This window comes from Convolutriloba macropyga, chromosome 1 (genome assembly GCF_964194025.1).
Source record: "Convolutriloba macropyga chromosome 1, txConMacr16.3, whole genome shotgun sequence".
Lineage (NCBI taxonomy): Eukaryota > Metazoa > Xenacoelomorpha > Acoela > Convolutidae > Convolutriloba > Convolutriloba macropyga.
Window position 1 is genome coordinate 69074858 of NC_134468.1, and position 25380 is coordinate 69100237.

Below are 25380 nucleotides of genomic sequence, written 5' to 3' on the forward strand. Positions count from 1 at the left end.
CAAGTAAAAGTAAACTGAATTTAAAAAAGTACATTTTATGTAATTTAACAGCCTTAAAATTAGGTATTCAATAATAACCCTAGGGTTATGTAACACACGGTTTTAAAGAGCATTTTTTATCCACATTTTTTGCGGCCATTCGATTTTCTACCATTCTGGTTTTTCTTCTAATTTTCTGGAAAACACTATGAAATGCAATGGACTTTTGACCATAATGAATATATGACGTTGTGCCAGTTTATGTGGGGCAACTAGCGATTTTGTTGACTTTGATACCAAAAATTTTAGTTAAAAAATGTTTCAACACTAATTTGTTTCTTCATTGTATTGTTGGTACTGAGTCTCAATACTGACAGGTCTCGCTGAAATCCTCACAAAATTTAACTGAAATTAAATGCTGTTTGCCATTTATAGTTCAAGGCATTGTTTCTTTTGAACTTTATTGTTTAAGCAACAAGAGTTTAGCCTTTTTCTGAGTTTTGAATTTAAATAACTTTTTTTCAGTATTTTCGTCATTGTTTGATTAAGGAAAGGTCTCAATTTTTATCAGTAGTGGAATGAAAGAAGCTTATTTTTGGCTTGAGTTTGTAGCTTCTGATTTTCATGGCTGCACACTAACTATAATGTAAAATTTTTTAAGTTTTAAATAATAGTAGCGGGCAGGGCTGCTAGAATATAATGTTCATTTTTAACATATTGATTTTTTCAATTAACAACGGGCCATCATCATGATTTGGCTATCGAATCTTTTTATTGGCTTGCATTGGCAGTTTCAATTTAACTCTGAAAATTTATTACACAAACACAAAAAACAGTGGATACCTTTCTAATTTGTGAAATGAGCGAACCGAAGAATGATCATCCAGTGTGAGAACCAATTATAGCGAAAAATAATTGGAGGTTTAAGTTTTGAATGCCATTATGTAGAGATATAATTGTGGATGCGACAAACCTGTTCAATAGTTTGTTTTTGGGAAGCTCAAAATTCTCGTTTGGTAGTTTTATGGCTCCAAACTTAATTCGATTTATACTATATCGATCTTGATTTTTTAACAAATCAACGGTTTTAAAACAGTTGTTTGTAGCACACTTTAACACGGGCAATAGTTTCACTAATATTTGTATCAGAGCTTATTATAGATCACTACGATCATTAAAATTGAAAAAAAAAATTTTGAAGCAACTGAAACAAATTGCGGTGCTCATTTCTTTTGCGTTTCCTAGCTCAAAATTATTTCAGCTACGAAATATTGTGAAGGGCTAAAAATTCAAACGAAACATTAAAGATTAAACAAAAATTTTGCATAAAAAGACATACGAGACTAAAACAAGTGCTTCTGTTATATCCAAGTGCTTTTTGAATATTGTCGTGCAACAATCAAGTCAGAAGCAAAACTTGAAAAAACATTGACTTTTGTCCTTATCGCAACCAAAACGAGTTGGTTGTTCCCGCAACTTAAAACTGATATAAAAAAACTTAACAAACTGTCTAGAACAATGTAATTGAATCCTTATCTACATTCTCTTACATTTTATGGTTTACCCCTCGTTCAAAGAACAAAACCTTCTTTCTCCAAAACAATTTTGAGGACAAAAGTCTCCCCTGTTACCGGCAAATAATTTCTTTTTTCCACAACTTGTGCGACGCACTGAAGAGAGCATCAGCGGTCAGTGCAACCATCAAGTGCCTAGCACAGTAAACGGAACCCGAAAGCTGGGAGCCGGTCAAGACAAAGAAAAGACACAGAAAAGACACAGAAAAGACAGAGAAAAGACACACAAAAAAAGACAAGCAATTTTTTCAGCGACGAAGCCAAGTTTGGGTTACAAACGTCACCCCGACGAGAGGATCTAGTTTTTTTTACTGTTTTCAGACGTCACCAGCAGAAGTCCGCCCGAGGTCTCAGACGTTAACTCTGATGTCCTGTTCCCGGTTAGAGCTATCCAAAATCTCTATTTTTTTTTCGACAAAAAGCCTCCAAAATTGATATTTGTCCCCCAAAAAAACCTTATTTGTTACTATAACACCTCGATTCATAAACCTTGACTAGTTTCATTATTTTCAAAGCGAGTAACGGCAATTTTCTCATTTTTAAAGAAAAATCTGCGAAAAGAAAAACACAAAAATCAGAGAAAATTCCTTAAACCAGAAAATTCAAAAAACACAATTTAGTTTTCTGACTACATATCCGTTTCAATTGCGGAAAAAACTATTAAATCACTCTTTTGAATTGGTTTGTAATCAAACAGAAAGCTATTTGCATCGATATATCCAATCAGTATCATATAAATAAGAAATGTCGGAGAAAATTTTTTGAATTCAGAAAATTCAAAAAACACAATTTAGTTTTCTGACTACATATCCGTTTGAATTGCGGAAAAAACTATTAAAGCACTCTTCTGAATTGGTTTTCGATCAAACAAAAAGCCACTTTGATCGATATATCACACCAGCTTCATATCAATAAGAAATGTCAGAAAAAATTGTTTGAAATCAGAAAAAACCTTATTTGTTACTATAACACCTCGATTCATAAACCCTGACTAGTTTCATTATTTTCAAAGCGAGTAAAGGCATTTTTCTCATTTTTAAAGAAAAATCTGCGAAAAGAAAAACACAAAAATCAGAGAAAAGTTCCTTAAATCAGAAAATTCAAAAAACACAATTTAGTTTTCTGACTACATATCTGTTTCAATTGCGGAAAAAACTATTAAACCACTCTTTTGAATTGATTTGTAATCAAACAGAAAGCTATTTGCATCAATATATCCAATCAGTATCATATAAATAAGAAATGTCAGAGAAAATTTTTTGAATTCAGAAAATTCAAAAAACACAATTTAGTTTTCTGACTACATATCCGTTTGAATTGCGGAAAAAACTATTAAAGCACTCTTCTGAATTGGTTTTCGATCAAACAAAAAGCCACTTTGATCGATATATCACACCAGCATCATATCAATAAGAAATGTCAGAAAAAATTGTTTGAAATCAGAAAATTCAAAAAACCCAATTTAGTTTTCTGACTACATATCCGTTTGAATTGCGGAAAAAAACCATTAAACCACCCTCTTGAAATGATTTTTAATCAAGCGGAAAGATATTTGCATCGATATATCGAATCAGTACCATATCAAAAAGAAATGTCAGAAAAAAATTTTTGAAATCAGAAAATTCAAAAAACACAATTTAGTTTTCTGAATCCATATTCGTTTCAATTGAGGATTAAACCATTGAAACACTCTCCTGAATTGGTTTGCGTTTAGAAACAAAGCCATTTTCATCGATTTATCCAATCAGTATCATGTAAATGGAAAATGTCAGAAAAAATTTTTTGAAATCATAAAATTCAAAAAACACAAGTTAATTTTCTGACTACATATTCATTTGAATTGTCGAATAAACCACTAAACAAACCCCTAAGACAAGTCATTGTCAGTCTGTTCGATTGTTTCACCTGTATAGGGAAGTAAATAGAAAGTCTTTAGGCGCCACACCAAATATCAAAACTTTCATTTGACAAAAATAAATACCATTTTATTTTTTTTGGAAAAAACTTCCAAAACTTTTGCAGAAGTCCTCAGTCTCAGACGTTGCCATCTGCGAAGTCCCTTTATCCCTATTGGTTTCAGACGTTACCATCAGCAGAAGAGGAGTTTTCAAAGGAAATTGGTTCCAGTAGTCACCAGAAATTTTGATGTCTTTTTTTCCTACTTTCAACTTTTTTCTGAAAGGCAGATCTCAGACGCTAATTGTCGGAGAGAGCTTTGAGAGTTCAATACAGTCAATGCATTTTGTAAATAACGAGGACAGAGTGAAAAAGAGCAGATAAAGTCACGCAGTTATGAAGAAAACGAAAAGTTTTGCAAAACCCGGAAAAGACAATTTCCGAAAGAATTCTGAAGTTTCCCACAATATGACTCGTCTCTGCAACTTTCTAGCATTCAGTAGCCCTTCTGTAGCCCTTGTTGCCTAAACGCATCGCATTTTTGCTAATTTCTTATCTTTAGCCGTCAAAACAGCAATAAACTCCTAGAAAAAGAACAGGTTTCAAAGTTAATTCGCAAAAACTGTGAGGGGTATTCATTAATCATAGTTTGGTTAGGGTTAGGGAACTAAGGAAAAATTTTTTGGGTAGCTTTATAAGCTTTCTGTTTGGTAATTTATTCGTATTTGAGAGAAACAGACGAGCTTATTGAAGTTTTCATGAAAAAGGAGTTTATTGTAACAATTATTTGAGTTCTTGTCTAGTATTGGTTCAACTACATAATTGTAGCAAGGCACAGTTTTCCTGTAAACCACAGTAGCCACACACACTAGTTCAAACAGTTAACGCCAGCTATATTAGCGAAATTTGTGTTAATTCAACAAAAAACAAGCAATTATTTAGGTCTGTTGAACGAAAAACGGTTAAAACGCGCTAACGTTCGGAAAGCTTTTAGGTTTTTTTTTAGTGCAAAAAGCTAGATTTAGCACACAAAACACATCCTAGGACATCATTTTTGAGAAAAGTTGCGTCGCTGGTCTTTTGAACAAGAAAAAACTAGGATCATTAGCATTCAAACCTTAGACAACCTTTTTTCAAATCAAAAATTTGCGTCGCTCCGGTTCTCAAAGCAGTTCTTCACCTTCAGTATCGAGCTGCATCACCAACAGCATCAACAGTCAGCTACAACAGCGCAGCAGCCACCAATATGTCGAAGCAGAACAGAGCTGAATGTCAATTTGCCATCAATATGTTCAAAGCGACAGAAATGTCAATGAAAAAACTGCTCGATCTCCTTGAGAAAACTGTGGAGCAGAAAAAGAGTTTCCGATCATTGTCTTTGATGATCAACAAAATCAAAGGCCAGGAAAAAGAGCTCAAGAAACTCTCAGAGGAAGTGATGAGACAGCAGCCACATCAAAGCACTGCATCATCTATATTGAATAGGCAAACGGCACTAATAACTCGCCTCAATGAACTGGAACTGCGAGTCGACCTGTTGGACGACGATGGCCAGCTCAGTCAGTCTTCCAGTCGCATTAGAGATGATGTCAGCATGATCTCCAGCAGAAGAAACTTGTCTCGGCAATCAACACCTGCGCCCAGTGACGACAAGGAACGAATCCAGCATCAGCGCGATATAGAAGAAAAGCAGACCAGCAGTAACCTCTTCAATCAACCGCCCCCAATACCACCACGGCCAAGACAACCATCATTGTTTTTACAAACATCTAATGAACCAGGACTTCAAATTCAGCATATGCTTGAAGCCCACCAAACAAATCCTAAAAAGGAAGTTCATGAAAGTCTTCTAAAATCGAAAAATAACCTTGAAAACCAAACAAACGCTCCGAATCCTTTTCCCTGCTTTGACAAAGATACCAGCCAAGAATTCACTTCTTCAACAAGATCAGGGAAACTTGAAATTGCCTCCAACCTGGTAAATAGAGATGTCTGCGATATTGAAAAAGCTCAAATCAACTTGAGTGACAACTTTGACACGTCGCAGAACCTTTTGCCTCCATTCCAAAATATGAACCTTTCAGGTAATCACTCACTTTCAAACCCCTTCAGTTTGGCAGATCTAACTATTCAATTACAGGCAGATGGTCTATTTGCCCAAAACTCGGTATTGGAGAAAACCTTTAATTTAAACTTGCCAAATCAAAGCGATAATCAGGATTCAACTGCCAACAGAAATCCTCTATACCATAATTTTCCCAATCTGCAACAGGATTTTGAACCTTCTCAAATTCAAATAGGAACGAGTGGATACCTCGATAGTCAACTGTTGAACTGTGATCTGCAAAAACTCCCCTGCTTACCCACAGTGGCAAACAGAACCTCGCATCTTCCAAGTAGAATTGATAAAATAGTCGCAGAAAACAGTTGCCTACAACCCAATCATTGTATTAATCCTATAACTGGGGTACATTCCGCAGGTTTCCCTCCAATTACTGTGCCACTGATGGAACAACAGCATCAAAATACCGTCTTAAATCCTGCAGCTCCTAATTTTCTGCCAAACCAGGTAGCTCCACAATCAAACGGAATTGCGGCTCCTGTGCAATTTCCACAACCTGTTTACAGTCAACATAGAATTGCCAGCACTTTCCCAGTTAAACAATGTGTCACACATCCCAGTCAGTTGTGTAACAACCAGTTTATTCATGGCTCACAAGCTCCATCGAACTTTCAAGCTCCAGTAACTTCCACGATCCATGCCCCAATGTGCACTAATCAACCGCTAATTTCTGTTGGACAAAATCAGTTAGGCCAGCCTTTAATTAACCAGAGTTTAATTCCCACTGTCAATCAACAAATAAGCTCAGTATACTCGAACCCTAATGTAACACAGGAAAAAGGAAATGTTGATTTCAAACATTCAATCAAATTACCACCTTTGAAACTTTAGAATTTCAATGGTGACCCGATCCATTTTCACGAGTGGATCAATAATTTCAACACGATGATTCACATCAACCCTTCCATTACAGACACGCATCGTATAACCTACTTGAAGAATTCTGTGAGTGGGAAAGCAAAGGACTTGATCCATGCTTACTCCTGCGATCCATCTTATTATCAGACAGCACTGAATGAAATAATCCGACATTTCGGTGATCGTACGATAATTGTGAATACGTTCATTAACCAGCTCGAAAATTGGCAAATGAACTTCCAAAACAAGCAAAGCTTCATTGCCTTTTCCTCATTTTTGAAAAGACTTGTGCAAGCCTTCCAATACCTTGGATTTACAGCAGACCTCCAGTCTACAACACTCATTAATAAAGCCAAAGAGAAAACACCACATCATTTGGTTCTGAAATGGACTGAACATTGTGTTACCGAGCTCAGCTCAGACCCGACTCTCGTCGATTTTCAACAATGGTTAGAGCTCCAAGCTCAAATCTACGACAAAGTGAGTCGAGAAAGCAATCAAAGAACCATCAGTTCTCAAGCCTCAAAGTTTGTCAACTGGAACAACCTACAAACCAAGCCATACAAAAGCAACCTCCCATTGTCAGTCAACAACGCATCAGTGGAAAACAGTAGAAAACATTGGAACTTTGCGCCTCAGCAAAAACAACCGTCAACTTCGCAAAACGTTCCGAATAAAACTTTTAAGACAAAACGATCTTGCGAGAAGTGCAAACAAGAACACAGCATTGCCACTTGCCCTGAGTATCAGTTGTGCTCACCAGGTGATCGATACAACCTTGTCAGCCAAAGCAATTTGTGTACAAACTGCTTGAGCAACAAACACCACAAACAATCGTGCCCATCGCAAAAACGATGTCAGGTTTGCAGTGGATTCCACCACACAACTCTTCATGATCCTGCCTAGCAAATCAAACGCCCTACAGCAGCCTTTTCTACTGAAGTTGTTTCTGGTAGCAATCCAACAGCTTCTTCTAGTAGTAACGATTCAAGTCAAAATCCAAATACATCTCAACAGAAAAGTCGAACAAACAAAGCCCCCAACAGCCGTTATGGCCACACTTTCAACAACCAAAGCCATCAAAACTTGCAACGACGTAATTTAAATGGCAATGCAATTAACCAATCGTTCAGCATTAACCAGTGCTCAGAAACACCGAAAAATTGGTATGAGCAATTGCAGCTTATTCCGGTTTCATTCCTCAAGGGGGATAAAGCATTCGATACCTACGCCCTAATAGATCCCGGTAGCCAATTCAGCTTTGTATTGGACGCCATAGCTGAATTTCTTGAGCTTCCCCGTGAAACTCAACAGTCAGTACCACTACAATTTCTCAACACAGAGAACAGCATGTCCCTCTCAAAAATTGTTGAGCCCGTCACAATAACTCCATACAAGTCAACTGAAATATCGTTTGAACTCTCTCGAACGTTCAGCACCCCGTCTCTGAATGTCGCAGCTGCAAAAATTTTTGAACTTAATCAAATTTGTGATGCCTTCAACAGTTTGCGCCCCATACATTTCCCAAATATTGCCGATGGCAAAATCGGCGCCCTCCTCGGTGTCAACGCATTCGCATTCACCTACCCTACACATGTTATACCTGGCAATCAAAATCAACCGTTTGGTGTGAAAACTAAACTTGGTTGGACCCTCGCTGGTGAATATGAGAATTGTATCTCAGCCACCACTCAACAGCCCCCAAGTCAGCAGAAGAAATTTATTTTCAATGTCTCAAGAAACAGAACAGATGAACCCGGACTTGACGAACTTGTTCAACAGTTCTGGAGTATTGAAACAGATGGCATTCAGAAGGACCGTGAACAAGTTTACACAAAGCAAGAAGAACAGTTTCTTGATATTTTGCAGAACTCCATCAATCACAATGGTGAGAGATATGAAATCAAACTGCCCTGGAAATCAGAAATAAAGTTGGAAAACAACTTCTATTCTGCACTGAACCAAGTCAAAAGCCTCAACACACGCCTTCAGCGTAAACCTTCGTTGCAAGAAAAATACAATAAGACTCTCTTGACAGACCTCGAGAAAAACTATGCCAAACCGGTGGAAATGCAAGATCCTCAACCAGACAGAATTTGGTACCTGCCACACCATCCTGTGGAAAATATCAATAAGCCCGGAAAAGTCCGCCGAGTTGCAAATGCCGCATCAAAATTCCGCGGCCAATCGCTTAATTCAAACCTTCTTACTGGACCAGATCTCCTTAATAACCTTTTAGGGGTCCTGATGAGATTTCGAGAACATCCCGTTGCAGTCCTTGCGGACATCGAAGGCATGTTTATGCAAATCGCCATCCATCAGATTGATCAATCGGCTCTTCGATTTCTCTGGTTAGCAGACAATCAGATACAACAATACCAATTTACCAGACTCATCTTTGGAGCAAATTGCTCGCCTTCGTGTGCAATATACGTTCTTAACCATTGTGCCAAAGAGAACATTCAACATTTCCCAGAGGCCCTCAAAGCAGTCAGAAAGCACTTTTACATGGATGACTACATCCAATCACATGCAACCGAAACAGACGCTTGTAAGGCAGTTCTTCAAACAAAACATTGTCTAAAAACAGGTGGGTTTCGACTCACAAAATTTGTTTCAAATAGCTCTATAGTTCTAAACCAAATCCCTCCAGAAGACAAAGACAACCAGACAGATATTGTTCGAGTTCTTGGTGTTAAATGGAATCTTGAGAAAGACTGTTTTCTTATGAAACCTCTCGCTGATTTCCCAAAAGATGCCTTAGCGTACACTCAACGTAAGATCTTTAGTCTTGTCTCCTCGATCTTCGACCCAATTGGGATAATGTCGCCATCAACGATCCGTTTCAAAATAGTTCTTCAAGAACTGTGGAAACTTGGGAAAAAATGGGATGAACAAATTGCCCCTCAAGTAGTTAAACCACTTCAAAAGAGTTTGGACTTTTACTTTTCTTCACCAGAAGTGACATTGAACAGAACTCTCAATAAGAGTTGCCATTCACCAGAAAGTGAAAATGAAATCCATGTATTTGTCGACGCCTCAGCTGTAGCAGTTGCAGCCGTTGCATACTTGAAAACAGTTCCTAACTTAGCCACTGACGTTGAAACTTGCTACGTAATAGGCAAATGCAAAGTTGCTCCAATTAAACAAATCAGCATGCCCAAATTAGAGTTGGAAGCCGCAGTCATCGGAGTGCGCATCCTTTCAACCATCATGAAAGAGTCATCGTTTCACATTACTCGTTCCACACTCTGGACAGATAGTCAAGTAGTACTTGACTGGTTATCCACAACCAAGAAACAACCTGTTTTTGTTGCAAATCGCCTCAAAGAAATCCTTGCATCAACTGGTGCTTACCAATGGAAACACGTTACCACCAAAGAAAATCCAGCTGACCACGGGACCCGTGGTCTCAATCCAGACGAAATACCAGCCAAGTGGCTAACAGCGCCAGCATTTCTTTCCACAAGAAGGCTCAGTGCTCCTGAAAACTCTCCAAAGCATGTGTTAGCAACGCATGAAATTTCACGCAATTTGTCGGAGCAAATAATCGACCCGACACGATTCTCAACTTGGAACAAGTTGCTCCTGACATTAGCAACAGTCTTCAATTTGGTCTTTCGGATTAGAAAACAAAGGCCTAAAGATCAGCAGTATATAACAGAAGACGTCACTCTTGCAAGAAATCGGCTGATCAAAATGTCGCAGCAAAATTTCTTCTTCTCAACAATCCAAGCCCTGAAACGTGGTTCCAGGATAGATTCAAAGAGCAAAATCCGTTCGCTCAACCCAATGTTGGACAACAATGAAATGCTTCGGTCATGCGGAAGATTGCAATTTGCGCCAGATAACCTCGAAGTCGAGAAATTTCCGATTATACTGCACGCAAAAGACAAGATAGCGAGACTCTATATAGAGCATGCACACAACATTTGCGTTCACCAAGGAACAGAGCCAGTGAAAGCTTTTGTGCAGCAAAGATACCACATCATTGGCCTCAGGAAAACACTTTTGAGTATAAAGTACCGATGTTTTCTCTGCAGACGATTTACCGCTCAAAACATTCAACCTGTCATGGCTCCCCTTCCTGCCTGCCGTTTTCCGACAGACTCTACTCAGTATCCTTTCGTGAACAGCGGAGTCGACTTTTTTGGACCCTTTTATATAGAAGATGCCAAAGGACAGATTGAAAAACACTACGGCCTCATCTTCACTTGCCTGGTTACTAGGTGTGTCCATCTAGAAGCTTGTCCCGATCTCAACACTGACACTTTTCTAAACGCTTATCGACGTTTTGTAAGCCGCAGATGTCAGCCAACAACAATACTCAGTGACAATGGCAAGACATTTACTGGTGCATCTGAGGAACTAAAAAGATCTGTGAAACGTCTCGACAACGACAAAATCTACAAAGCAATGGCAGCAACGAACACAACCTGGAAGTTCAATCCTCCCTATGGACCTCATTTTGGCGGTATTTGGGAGCGCTTGATCCAGACCGCGAAACGCACTCTTTTGATCATACTAGGCTCCAGAAGATTGTCGCTTGATGTGTTCAGGACAATTCTGGTCGAGACCGAAGCTATATTGAACTCCAGACCACTAACGATTGTCGCTGACCTTCCGGAAAATGAAATGCCTCTCACGCCAAACCATTTTCTGATTAACAGACCGTTCAATTCTCTCCCACCAGGAAAGTTCGACAGCCAAGAACCCGCCAGTTTCAAGTCTGGGAAGAATGTGCAGCAAATGGTCAACCATTTCTGGAAACGACTCGTCCAAATGGAGCGATAGTGGTCAAACACCACTGAGAGTCAACGACATTGTTTGGATTCTGAAAGATATGACTCCACGTGGAATTTGGCCCCTTGGACGTGTTCTCGAAGTCTACCCTGGACGAGATGGACAACACCGTGTGGTGAAGGTGAAAACGGCTTACGGCACGTACGTTCGCCCGGTCTCCGCGCTCGCACGCGTTTTGGCTGATTAGCCCAATTTTTTTCTTGACCTTTTTTCGAAACGGTTTTCTAGGCAACTTGGGTTACACCCTCTTCGACGATCTGGTCAAACGTCTGTGATGTGTTAGTTGGCCTCCTCTTTCCCCTGGAGCATGTCGTGCAACAATCAAGTCAGAAGCAAAACTTGAAAAAACATTGACTTTTGTCCTGATCGCAACCAAAACGAGTTGGTTGTTCCCGCAACTTAAAACTGATATAAAAAAACTTAACAAACTGTCTAGAACAATGTAATTGAATCCTTATCTACATTCTCTTACAAATATCTTAAGCTTCATAGTTAAACTAAAAAGTGAGTTTTTTCATTTGTATTGCTTAGTTAGTTAAAAATATATATATAGTTCACTAGACCAGTTTTTTATACTCATAAAAATTAAAGACTCAAGGTGGCCAAACTTCTCTCAGTCTTGAAAAGGTTATCATTTCGGTTGCTGACATCTTTGCTTTCGTCGCTTTCGTCCGATTCTACTGACAGTTCAGCAAGCTGGTAAAGCCCACTTGTTGAAAAAGTTCTGTCCATTATCCGGGGTCTGGATATTTTTCGAAGAATTTCCTGTGTGTCTTTGCAGTATTGCACTACAAAGTCCAGCTGTTCATACAAGTTCTTCTTCAGTTTTGACCTTTTGTAACTGGTTGCTGATAAGTAGCTGTAGAGATTTTCGACCGCATTTTTCAGAGTCAGAAGGTCAGATTCATTACTGTTCACCTTTAGCTTCTCGTCTAAGATCGACTGCTGGAAAAGGTTAAGTTTTAGTAGGCATAACAAGAGCACTAGAAAAATTTAGATTGAGAAATTGATCTTCTTGTAGGGCAATTATTCTTGAGACGTAATTTAGCATAAATTGACGACGCCAATTGATTAAAAAACGGCGATAAAAAACGCTTGTTAAATATTTTTCAAAAAAAACAGGATACAAATGGTTGCCGCACACATTGCCTGAAAGCCAATAGTTTGCAAAAATTTAAACGGATATATTTCAACCAAACTAAACACATGGAGGTCCCAGGAATAAAAACTCGTATGACCAAACCAATCCCGACGGAAAACACAATTGTCCTGAGTTCCACAACAGCACATATAGTGACAAAAGACTAGCTTATGTACAGATTTTAGCTCGTTTTTGGTGTCTCTTGGATGTACAGATGTAAATACACACAACATCCTATTGGCGCTTATATCTTGACATGAGATACCGATTTCATATCTGTGACCAAATTTCATATAGGAGCAGAATTACAACATGCACTGTCGAGAAATTGGAATGAAGAGTTGAGACTGCAAACTGTATAACTTTAGGTTCATCTTTATTGCGCTTTTGTTCTACTTTTTTCCAATATTAAATACTAATACGGACAAATTATAATTTCTACATTTATTTCATTTTTTACATTATTTCACTTTGATTCCATTTTATCTCCACTTGGAATAGGTGTGTAGAACTATTTGTTAAAAACTTGATCCGTTTGAAACAGTGATAGTTGATAACGAGTCGATCACAACTAACCATATGGTCCAATGCAAACAAAAACTACTCAAAGGACCATTAATTTAACAATTTTTAAGGGTGCACACCAGGACCCGGGGACTTCAGTTTGAAGAAATGGAGTTAAATTGCAAAATTTTCCAAAATTTTAACTTTTCTGGCAAGAATACATTGCGCAATACCTTGCAAAATTTGTTTATGAAAATAAGAATTCTGTAAGGCTTTGCAACAGAATCGTCGGTTTTGAACTATTTCGTATAAACTGCACCTGTATATCTGTTGTACGTGCCCGCAGATTGTCAAGGTCAGGGAGGAGAGAGAGGGACTTCTGTTTCTGCAAAATGTTTGTCATCAGGTGGCGTTTCTCTTCCTCTGTCTCCTTTCGCTTCTGAAGGAAGTCTTCCTGCATTTGGGAAAAGTTCTTGGCCCACTCGGCGTAGTTCTCTTTCAGAGACTGAAAATCAAATGATAGCAGATTAGGTTTCAGCGACCCGAGATGGTCGACCATCAAATCAAAAAAGCACGCAAAAAATTAGGTTGCAAAAAAATGCAATACCATTTGTAAGAATTTTACAAAAAGATGTGAGATAAGCGGTGAGTTGTTTTTGTTCACCGCAAATTTTTATTTGGTATATAACATGAATACACTACAATTAACGCAAAGTCTGCGTATTTCTATTCTGAATCATTTAGGTTTGAAGCACGCTTTCGGAAACATAAACCGACAGGCTGGGAGCAATTTAATTTTGGGGTGTACATCAGAATTTTAATGGAGGCAAAAAGTAGGAATTGATAGGGTTCAAACCAAGCACCTCCAATATAGCTGTCGATCACTACCACTAGGCTATAACAACGTTCTACGGCTCTCTGCTGTAGAACTCTCCAATCTCACACTTTAAGAGCTTATATGCCAAGGATTCCCCGGATTTAGTTCCGTTAATTTTGAACCAAAAAACCATATTTAGTTAGCCTTAGGACTCCCACTATCAACCAACGTGTTAAAATTAGGTTCCTCTCCACTTTTTTCCTTGTTAATAGCTTTGTATAAGGCCAATTTTTGCGCCTTTTTTTTTGATGTAACAACTCATAAGCGCCTTTTCATCTCCTAATCAGATTCCTTCCATAAAAATATAAGAGCTACCCTAAAAGTTGATTTGTTATTCTCTTGTTTCTTCACTTTGCTAAATTCGTTTTAAATGCTTTTTAGTCCACTTGTAGGGAACTAGTCATGAAACCACTATTAAATTCTGTTTTCCGCCTATTGCTGCTGATGTTTCAAGTGGAATAAGAATTCAAGCACTTTACAGGCGGCTTCCAGTTGACCACCATTTGAAAAACAACATGACAAGACGTGAAATTATCATACTCATATTCTTGCTTTAAAACAAGAATGAAACTCCAAAACGGAAAACTTTAAATGGAAAAGAATAAAATCCGATTTTTCCTGATAACACTTTTAGAAGATTCAACAAAATTTAGCACTACTGGTGCGCAATCATCTTGACTCTACAGTCCTACAACAAGAAAGGCAACTAATTGAGGAGGGAAATGAGAAATAAGTGTTTCTATTTTAATCTCTTCACTTCAAAAATAAATTTCCTTTGACTTATCACCCGCACGAATGTCCTCCCTAAAATCCTCCCATTTTGATGTTAGAGTGGAGGGAGGGGGGGGGGGGGCTAATTTGACTATGGGGGGTAAACTGATGTAAGAGTGTGGGGGTAACTTCTTCAGAGGGGGTAAAATGATGTAAGAGTTGGGCTGCAATGGGAGGACTCTTCAGGAATTACCCCCCTGACTGAAATTGCCATGTAAGAGTGGGCTGCAATGGGCTGCAATGGGAGGACTTTTCAGGAGTTGCCCTCTGACTGAAATTGCCATGTAAGAGTGGGCTGCAATGGGAGGACTTTTCAGGAATTACCCCCCTGACTGAAATTGCCATGTAAGAGTGGGCTGCAATGGGCTGCAATGGGAGGACTTTTCAGGAATCACCCCCCTGACTGAAATTGCCATGTAAGAGTGGGCTGCAATGGGAGTACTAATCAAGAATTACCCCCCCCCCCCTGACTGAAATTGCCCTGTAAGAGTGGACTGCAATGGGCTGCAATGGGAGGACTTTTCAGGAAATACCCCCTGACTGAAATTGCCATGTAAGAGTGGGCTGAAATGGGCTGCAATGGGAGGATTTTTCAGGAGTTGCCCCCTGGCTGAAATTGCCATGTAAGAGTGGGCTGCAATGGGCTGCAATGGGAGGACTTTTCAGGAAATACCCCCTGACTGAAATTGCCATGTAAGAGTGGGCTGCAATGGGCTGCAATGGGAAGACTTTTCAGGAATTACCCCCCTGACTGAAATTGCCATGTAAGAGTGGGCTGCAATGGGCTGCAATGGGAGGCTTTTTAAGAAAATGCAGCTCAAAACTCTTACATCTTTTTGGGCTGCATTGGGCTTCCAAGGGGAAAAAAAGGTGTAAGAGTAAGGGGGTAAAAGACAAACTAGCACCCCACTCCTACATCTTTTTGGTCTGTCAAGGGGGTAAAATTATGTAAGGCTTCGGAGGTAATAGAGAAATTACCCGAACTCTTACATCGTTTTACCCCCTTTGGCAGACCAAAAAAATGTGAGAATGGGGGTTAATTTGTCTTTTACCCCTTCACTCTTACACCATTTTACCCCCCTTGGAAGCCCAATGCAGTCTAAAAAGACGTAAGAGTTTTGAACTGCATTTTCCTTAAAAAATCTTCCCATTGCAGCCCCACTCTTACATCATTGTGGGGCGGAAAAATTCAACCCGGGCAGTTTTTCCAATAACTGTGCTTTGAATAGCAGTTCTTTTAAAGAAAAATTCTGTAAGAGTCCTTTAACTGATTTCACTTCAAAGGTTAAAAAAACGTAAAGTTTTTGATTTGGATAGTAATTTTGTTTCTCGAATGCCTTTTTAGAAAGATCAAAATTAAGTTCAGCAGTAATGAAGGGATTCATACGACACTCATAAGCATTCATACGACAACCATAATTTTATTAATATGGGATTTGTTTTGTGGTTTTTAATCATTTTTTATATCAAGGAAAATTGTAATAAAGGTTGCACCAAAAATCATTATCTAATTGAGGTTGAAAAACTAAGAGTCAAAAGAGTGTTTCTTTTTAGAACAAAGAACATTTTTTGTTTATATTGAGACGTATGTTAGAACACGGCTACGCACAGTCTCGCACGAGCTATTTTGTTTTATTTAGAATAACTTTAAACAGTAACAAGGAGGCTCGTTAATGTGAGTTTGCACATGATGTTCCGAACCGAGCTCATCAACATTCTTTACTTAATTGTCAACCAAATGACGATAAAACAGAATTAGATATTTGAGTTTGAAATTATCGTTTCACAATCTAACCACTAATTGAATTACATAATGCCATGCCTCAATAAACAACAAAATTAGCAAAAACATAAATTTCATGGCAAAAACCAAATACCAAAGTTTAAAAGCACCTAGTAACAACTTTAAATTGCAGTCAGATAAAACCTTAAATACTCAAATTTAATTTTTCCTAACTATATTGCAGATGGAAATTTTTCTTAATGAGACTAGGTAACAAGTCGACAAAGAGAACAAATAATAAGGCGAAATTCAAAAATTAATCAAAATTTTTCAACCAAGAAACTTCAAAGTTCTTAAAAAGCTTTCGCTTTTAACTAAATAAACCTTGAAAATTACTAAAAAGTTATTACGAAAACAAAAGGACCTGTCTTTTGGTTAGATTTAGCCATAAAAACAGACTGAAGAAGCATGAAAACTCACAAACTCGGAAAAAAATTTCAAACCCTTGGCGAAAACACAAATTATTAATACCATTAAAGTCATTAACCAATATCTGAATATTATGTACTTTTAATTCAATTGTTATTTCTACTATTTCAGCTGACGGATATATACTGAGATATTTACTAAGTTTACCTGGACCACACTTGAAAACGGTTGTGGTCTGTTATTACGCGATTGTGTTGAAAGAAGAGAAAAAGAAACACAACACTGACCACTTTATGGCTCCCTAAAGAACAGAAAACAAAGAACAGCAAAATCAAGAAAAAAATTGAGCGTGGAGTGAGAAAAAAGTCCAAGGCAATAAAAGTGACCTTTTCAATAAACATTTTTCTAGTTTCAAACAATTTTTAAAGCAGCAATGGGATTATTCTTTTTAACAATATAAGTTCAAAAAATCACCAAATATGAACAAATACATTAGAACCACGAAGTTTTCAAAAAAACTCGTAGTATCAATACCATAAAATTCAATAGCTTTCAACGAAAGCCAGTAAATACGCTAAATTAATGGGACGACAAGGTTGTTTGCTTTCATATTTCATCAATATACCATAACAACACGTCATTGACTATGAAAACAACAAGAAATACAGGTAAAAACAAAAAACTCAGTAGAAAGGTGCCTGAAGAAAGTGTCGAAACAATTAAAATCTTAAGCTCAACTCTAAAAACCTTATCTATGATCCATTGAACGTCTTTTTTAAATCAATGGGAACTATCAGTATTAGGATAACGTGATAGGATTTCAAAACGAACCAAATATAAGAAAAAGTATCCAAAAATTTTTTTAAAAAAATGAAAACCCGTGGCATTGAAGTCTTAAAACTATTAGGTAGAAGATAAAACGCGCAACCAGATTAATTTTCTAGGTATTAGAAAAAAAGGGGTCCACTCAGTACTGAGACTGACAGACAGTTCACGAAAAAAGTTTAAGAATGTTTAATGTTTAAAAAAATTTCGAAAAAATATTTTTAAAGACTTAACAGCCGTTAATTTCAATAGCTTTCAACGAAAGTCAATAAATACACTCCGAAATGCCCCAATGAGAGTAAAAAGATATTTGTCATGCATAGTTAATCAATAAAGCATCGCAGAAAAACTTATGACTACGAAAACAACAACAAAAACAGGTAAAAACCAAAAATTCAGTAGGAAAATGCGAGAAGAAAGTTTCGGAGCCATTTAAACCATAAGTTTTTCTCTGAAAGTTTTATCAGTGATCCATTCTACGTTTTTTAAGCCAATGGGAGCTATCAATTTTTGGATGATGTGTTATGAGTTCAAAAGTAACCAATAATACAAAAATAACCACAAAAATTTTAAAAAAACTTGAGATCTTGTGTCATTGAAGTCATATATCCGATAGTTAGTAGATAAAACCGCTAACCAGACAAAAATGAGTTGCAGTTGGAAGGAGGAGCGTCCCTATATTACAGAGACTGACTTACAGTTCTCCAAAATACGTTAATGTTTGGTAAACGTTCAAAAAAAATTTTAGAAAAATTATTCTCAAAGTCTTAATAGCCAATAGCTGTCCACTCGAAGCACTAGATATGTTCACTTAATGCTCAAAGCCGAACATATGGCACCTTTAGTCAATGCAATCACGCCAAAGGAATCCAAAAAATTAGTAAATCCTCAATATAATCAAATTTTCATTTAAAATTACGAAAACTCAGTGTCGAATTTAAAAAAAACAAACATGAGCAATTCCTTGATAACAATTTTTTTGTTCATTGGCTTCATTTGACTGTAAATGAGGTTTGTCGCTAACGGAACCTCAATATGAAAAGTGACTAGTCTCTAGCTGACTTAAAAAAAAAACAAAAAAAAGGAAACTGAAAAGTTTTCTAAAAAAGAGCTCTCAAACAGATTTCGATTTTTTTGGTAGTGAACTTCGTATTGAGACCTGAACTAGTCTTTTTATTGCCTTTAATCTATTAGAAACATAAAATTGGTTCATTTTGTGGCACGAAATGTAAATTTGAAAAACTATTTTTTTAGGAATTTGAGTATATAGTTCCTCCCCCACACGTGGGTCGGAACAATAAGAAACAAATGAAATTAAACTGACTGATTTTAGTATGGCTCATCAAAATATTCACCTCAGTAACATGCGGCGAAGAACTTTGGCAGCACTGAAAAAAAGTCGTACAATTTCACTACCCAAACGCAAGAATATTTTCAGCTTCGAAAACTCCTGGCTTTAGTTTTTGTGAGCGCGACAGATAGAAAAGCCTGCGGTTGAATATAAAATGAGAGTGCGCAAACATTGACGTACTACTGTTTATATTTTGTTTTATAGTAACTATTGATATCCATTTTTTTAACCAGAAGAAGCAGTTTTTTGCAAGAGCATTTGATGTTCTGCTGGCAACGATTGATCGACCTTTTCCTCTCTCTAACAGAAATCAACCAGAAATCGGTCAGTTTATATGCGAATGTTGTGTTCATCACGTGCCCTTGGTTGCCATATACCCGCGCACCAAAAACGTTAAGATAATTTTACCTTAACGAAGTTAAGGTAAATTTTTATTAAGATAAAATTAAGGTAAACTTAACCTTAACTTTATATCCTAATTTGAGATGAGTTGAAAATCACCTGATGCATATCAAGGTGAAACACTAAATGTTACAACAGCTATCAATTTACAAGGACAAAAATTTGAAAGGACAAAACTGCTCATTTAAAAAGAAAAATTTTGAGCTGAGAAACCGCTGACGCAGTGCATAAAAATCCATCAAGGAGCCAGCCATATTAATCTTGTTATCGTGAGCTCACTCTAATGTTCAACAACAGGTAGGTTGTTTGACTTGCGATTACTGCAAACAAAAAATGCGCTAAAAAACAAACTTTATAGATTGAATCCACGTCGGACTGTTTTGAAAAATTGGAAATAAAGACGAGGAAAAACCCTTAAAATATGATGCCTTATATATTTGTAACATACTCGTTTCTTCGACTATAGACATTCCTAGAGTTGAACTTTTGTTCATTTTATTCATGAATTTATTCACTTCATTCTGAATGCAAATATTGCTAAAGGTTGAATTCTGTCGCGGACAACTGAATAATTCTTTTTCACGCAAACACGACAGTAGTTTGTGAATTTAACAGGCTTTTATCGCCGCAAATGTTAGCCCACGCGAGGATATACGTGAACCTATTCGCCAGTAATCAACCAAAGATTAATCGTAGTTATTATCCCAAATGCAAAAACCTTTAAGAGATAATAAAACATTTTTAGATCCATTTTAAACAGAACTTCTGTCTTACAATTTTCAGCACTCTATTGAAGATAAGTTCATACCAATACTAATAAGCTAGTGGAGAATCTGCAATAGGGAAAAACAGAATTTTCGATCCCAGACAATTTGAGGTGCCAGACGGAAACCGGTATGGCCAGACCGCGATCTCAGACCGAAAATGTCTATATCCAGACCGTCCCGGACGGAAAGATCTTATGTCCAGACTTTAGTGCGTTCACCAGACTTTCGTGCGTTCATGTTCAGACTTTCGTGCCTTCATGTCCAGACATTAGTGCGTTCCCGAGACTTTCGTGCGCTCATATTCAGACTTTCGTGCGTTCATCAGACTTTCAGGTACGCAATCATCTAAACTCTATAGTCCTATCTAAACTCTATAGGGTAATGAAAAATAACATAATAATGTGAAAAATTTGTTGCAAATTTAGAGGAAATTTTTTGTCAAACACCATAAAACATAACCGACAAACGTCGAGCGAATTGCTCTCAACGGACTAGCGAGTGGTTGGCTTCGTCAGTAGCGAGCCACAGTTCAGCGAGGCTAGCTTTAGTTTAATTGAAGGGGCGTGAGGTGAGCACAGCGGAGGAGTGGGGATGTGCACCGGGGGCTGATGGGAGTCAACAGTGGGAGGGAGGCAACGGTGTTAAGGCGGTTTTTGACTCCACGTGGCTCGCGACTAAACGATGTGCGAGGAGGGTTAATGTGTGGGGGGTTATGGAGAGTGGGGTTGGGGGTCAGGTTCTAAGAACCGCCCTACACGCCATAAGTATAAGTCTCCGAAAATGTTTCTGTGAATCACACATTGGAAGACTAGTGAGTTGAAACGACCTATGAGAACTTAGTGCCGACTGGGTGCTATCTCCTTTTTTGTTTCTGAGGACGAAATGTTAAATGGGTCAGATGAAAAATCGGTCGAGCATAAAATTGCATAAAATAGACCAAAAGGAATAATATAGTTGCTAAAAACATAGTAAGGTGAATTATGACGAAACACTTCTACTATATTGCAACGTTAATGAGGGTAAAAGATAATACTTTAACGCCACATAACAGCATCAAATGTGCAGCGTCAACAAAAGAGTTAAGGAAAGAGATAGAGAAAGAGATAGAGTGTGAGAGAGATAAAACTAGATTGGGATAGAAAAGGAAAGAAATCCCAACCGACAGAGAACGAAAGAGTGCTAAAAAAATTTTCTATGATGAGATTGGGCTCTGCATCTTCCTGTTTTCTAGCCTTGTTAGAAATTAAACCACATAGAAAAAAATTTATAAAAGCAAAAATTCAAAGAGAAGTTTCCAGTTTCCAATGTGAAAAAAATTGAAAAACTATTTTGTCTTTAGAGTTCTATGGTGTAACCAATTTGCAAGAATTCATTGCAACTTCGTAGGCTAGCAATGGTAGTTAAGCTCAGAAAGGGACAAAAACATTCAAAAACTTCAAAAAAAACTATTGCGTATTTTACAAAAATCTTGCTGGAGCTCGTGATATTAACATCTTGAGAACAAATTTATTGTCTCAAGCGACTACCCAATATCCCTATTTCAAGCCTTAAATAGTTTCCCTGGCTCATAAAGATCCATACACTTGGAACAAATAATAACTTTCCAAAATATTGAAAAAGAAATAAAAATTATATCAAAAAAACTGTTAACATTCGAGTATTAACATATGGAGAACCGTTTCGTTAACAATAGCAACCAAGCTGCAGTTTATTATCAAAACATGGAGGACGTACCTGTGACTCAGGTGTCGGAGAATAGCAATACTCTCCAAAATTATTCAGACAAAACTGAAAAAATTGCAAATAATTTTTTTAAAAATGAATTCATTTTGTTAAAGGAAAATCTCGGAAAACACTCCAATACTTCTAGAAACTATGCAGTAACCCATTAATTTTGGCTCTTGATGCTATACCAACCAAAAAATTTTGTAAGCGCTTTAAAGCTCAATCCTAGGAGACTGCAAGATATCTTATTCGTACTTGCAGTTAGAAGACATGAGATATTTATAAGACGTCTGAATCAACGCAATCTTTAGAACAAAATCTGAAAACAAGCACACCTATGCTGCAAGCATTAAATTATTTGAAAAGCAATTTTTTCGATTTCGAGTAGTATTGTTTGCAAAGCTAGATGCGGACGGCAAGTAAGTAAAGAGAGAGTCCCCTTTACACGGGTCGAGGTTTTCACAAAATTATTAAAAGAAGTATTGCAGCGACTAGCAGTGAAAAATTTTTTCTTCAGAAACCACCTGCATATTTTAGCGATCAATACGGCAAACTTTTGTAAGAATTACCCTTTGGCGATGAAAATTTTGAGTTCAACTTATTCACCGGATTTCTTAACCAAAAATTGCCATACACGTCTTCAAACTTTTGACCTCACTCATGCATGCCACGCGAACAAATTCTTCCGATGCTCTACCTGTCACTACCTGCTGTTTTAATTCTTCTCAATTTAGGTCAGGATCACACGACTCCATGGAAAACATTTGTTTTTCATATTTATGAGATTTGAGGGTTTTTGTGGTGGATTTTTGTCAAATAAGCAATTATTAGCAATAAATTAGTAGCTTAATTTTTCTTTGAATAGCTGGAAAATAAACATATTTCACTGCCATCAGCAGAAAGCAATGAAAACTAAAATTTCACGCAAAACGTGCAACTAAAATTTCACGCAAAAAATAGCAAAACGTGCAAATCTCACAAGATGTTACCAAAAAAAAATTGATAATTTTTACCAGTGAGGTGAAGTCAGAAGCAAAGTTTCTAGCAGTGAAAGTCTTGTTTCTGCACTCAGCACTAAAGAAAGCAATTCTCAAACCAATTACCACAACTTGCACGGTACTTACATTTAAAAACAGTTTCGAGCGTTGACACTTCAACGCCTAATAAATTAGAAACGGAAATGTTTCATTTTTTACCCAGAAAAAATATTAGATAGCCTCTTTGTTTGCATTTCATTTAAAAATGACGGTTAGGCGCATTTTGCTAGAATTGAAAGTCTGGTTAATTCACAGCCGCGTTGTTAAGAGTCTCAATTGCGTAATATTTCCGAACAAATTAAAATTAATTCAATATATTTGTGCTGTAATTAATATGAAACGATGCTTGTTTAACCTTTAACAAAAAAACAATTCGTCAGGAAAATTATACTGGATGTTCAACAACGTTAAGTTACGCGTAATAAAAATTGATACTGACCTGTTTTAATTTACCCTTTTAACATTATAATTTTTTCCAAAAAACCAATTTATGAAACAAAAACTGAAAACAAGCATATCCATGTAGAAATCGAAACTTGTGCAACGTACAAAATCGGACGTGCTCCAAGCATTTAACAAAATCAGAATGCAGTTCTACCGAGTTCAAGTAAAATTGTATACAAAGCAAAACGCGGAAGGAAAGTCAGTAGAGAGAGGATCCTCTGGAAACGGGTCGAGGTACAAGAAATTCAATTCTCACAACCAATCATTACAACTAAATATTGCTAATTAATTGATATTTAATCAAATATTGAATAGTGTTTGTCAGATAAACTTAAATTGAGTGTAAGCGTGGTGACCCTATCTTTTATCCATCATTTACTACTGATTTGCCATTAGGCAATGAGTTAGTAAATGAATTTCCACAACCTGAGGAAAGCCGAGGGCGGGTTCCTTCTCATCACAAACTCTCAAGTCTATAAAAGGAAGCCAAAGTTCTCTAAACACACAGAAGAATTTGAAATATGCACCCAGCACTGACGAAAGCAAATCTCAAACCAATCACCATAACTTGCGCGGTACATACATTTAAAAATAGTTTTGGGCGTCGAAACTTAGACCCGGGTTGTTCACGCCTAAAAAATAAAAACAGAAATGTTTCATTTTTTACCCCAAAAAAACTATTGGATAGCGGCTTTGTCTGCTTTTCATTTAAAAATGATTGTTTGGAGCATTTTACTACAATTGAAAGTCTGGACAATTCACAGCCGCGTTTTCAAGAGTCTCAATTTCATATTATTTCTGAACAAATTAAAATTATTTCAAAATATTTATGCCGCAATTATTAAGAAGCGATGCTTGTTTCACCGTTTACACAAAAAACTTAAATTGGCAGAAAAATATAATGGATATTCAACAGCATTAAAACACTTGTGTGTACAGATTGCTGCTCACCTGTTTTGAATTACCCTTTTAACATTATAACTTTTTCCGAAAAACCATTTTTGTTACCTTTTTTCAGCTCAATCCTAAGAGACTGCAAGATATTTAAATCGTATTTGCAGTTAGAAGACAAGAGAGATTCTTAAGATGTCTCAATCAACAATCAACGCAATCTATGAAACAAAAACTGAAAACAAGCATTTCCACGTAGAAATCAAAACTTGTGCAACGTAAAAATTCGGACGTGCTCCATGCATTATTTTAATCGGAATGCAGTTCTATCGAGTTAGAGTAATATTGTTATCAAAGCAAAATGGGGACGGCAAGTCAGGAGAGAGCGGATCCCCTCTAGATGGGTCGAGGTTATACCAAAAAAAGCAAAACAAAAATCGCAGTGACCAGCAGTGAAAAAATATATTTTCTCCACAAAATTCCCGCATCTTTTAGCAATCAATGCGGCAAATTTTGTAAGGATTATTGGTTAAAGCAATGAAATTTTTGTTTTCAACGCATTCACTGGATTTCTTAACAAATGCCATACACGGTTTCGAACCTCTGACTTCATGCCACAACAACTTCTTCCACGGAACCACCTGTCAGATAAGTAATTATTAGCAATGAGTTACACGACTCATCGAGTTATCCCGGGGATTTGTAAATGCTACCTACAACTAAGTCAACTTCTTCACCTGGCTGATTGCGTGCAACTGCGAGAACTGTAGGGAAAAGTGGACAACTTTCTTAACTCAAACTCGGGATCAACTTTCCTCAGTTTTTTTATTCAAAGTCACCGACCACAACAACAAAAATGAGCATTTTTCTACCCATAGATGAGGAAAAAATATTTCAACGCCAAAGTCAGTCAGCAACGAAAAAATTTTCCACTGATAATGCAAATCTTAATAAACATTAAGTCCAAAATTTTCGTTGATAGTTTTACCTGTGACCTGACGCTAGATGGGAAGTGTTTAGCAGTGAACGTCTTGTTTCAGCACTAAGAAGTGCAATTCTCACAACCAGTCATTAAAATTAAATATAATTTTTTAATTGATCTTCAATCAAATATTGAATAGTGTTTGTCAGATAAACTGAATTTTAGGGTAACCGTGGTGATGCTATCTTATATCAATCATTTACTACTGCTTTGCCATTAGAGGAAAGCCGAGGGCAGTGAACGTCTTGTTTCAGCACTAAGAAGTGCAATTCTCACAAC

At 37.2% G+C, this 25380-nt stretch overlaps 1 protein-coding gene across 1 annotated transcript in view; it reads right to left on the minus strand.

Annotated features, from left to right (window-relative positions):
• Nucleotides 1–11746: 11746 nt before the first annotated feature.
• The window catches only part of LOC142350932 (uncharacterized), a 33861-nt gene continuing 20227 nt past the window's right edge, over nucleotides 11747–25380 (minus strand). Inside the window, exons 4-5 of the mRNA XM_075402961.1 lie at nucleotides 13197–13382; nucleotides 11747–12177 (exon numbers count right to left, since the gene is read on the minus strand). Coding sequence (XP_075259076.1) covers nucleotides 11818–12177; nucleotides 13197–13382 — 546 coding nt within the window. The 3' untranslated portion in view covers nucleotides 11747–11817. The remainder of the gene's footprint in view (nucleotides 12178–13196; nucleotides 13383–25380) is intronic.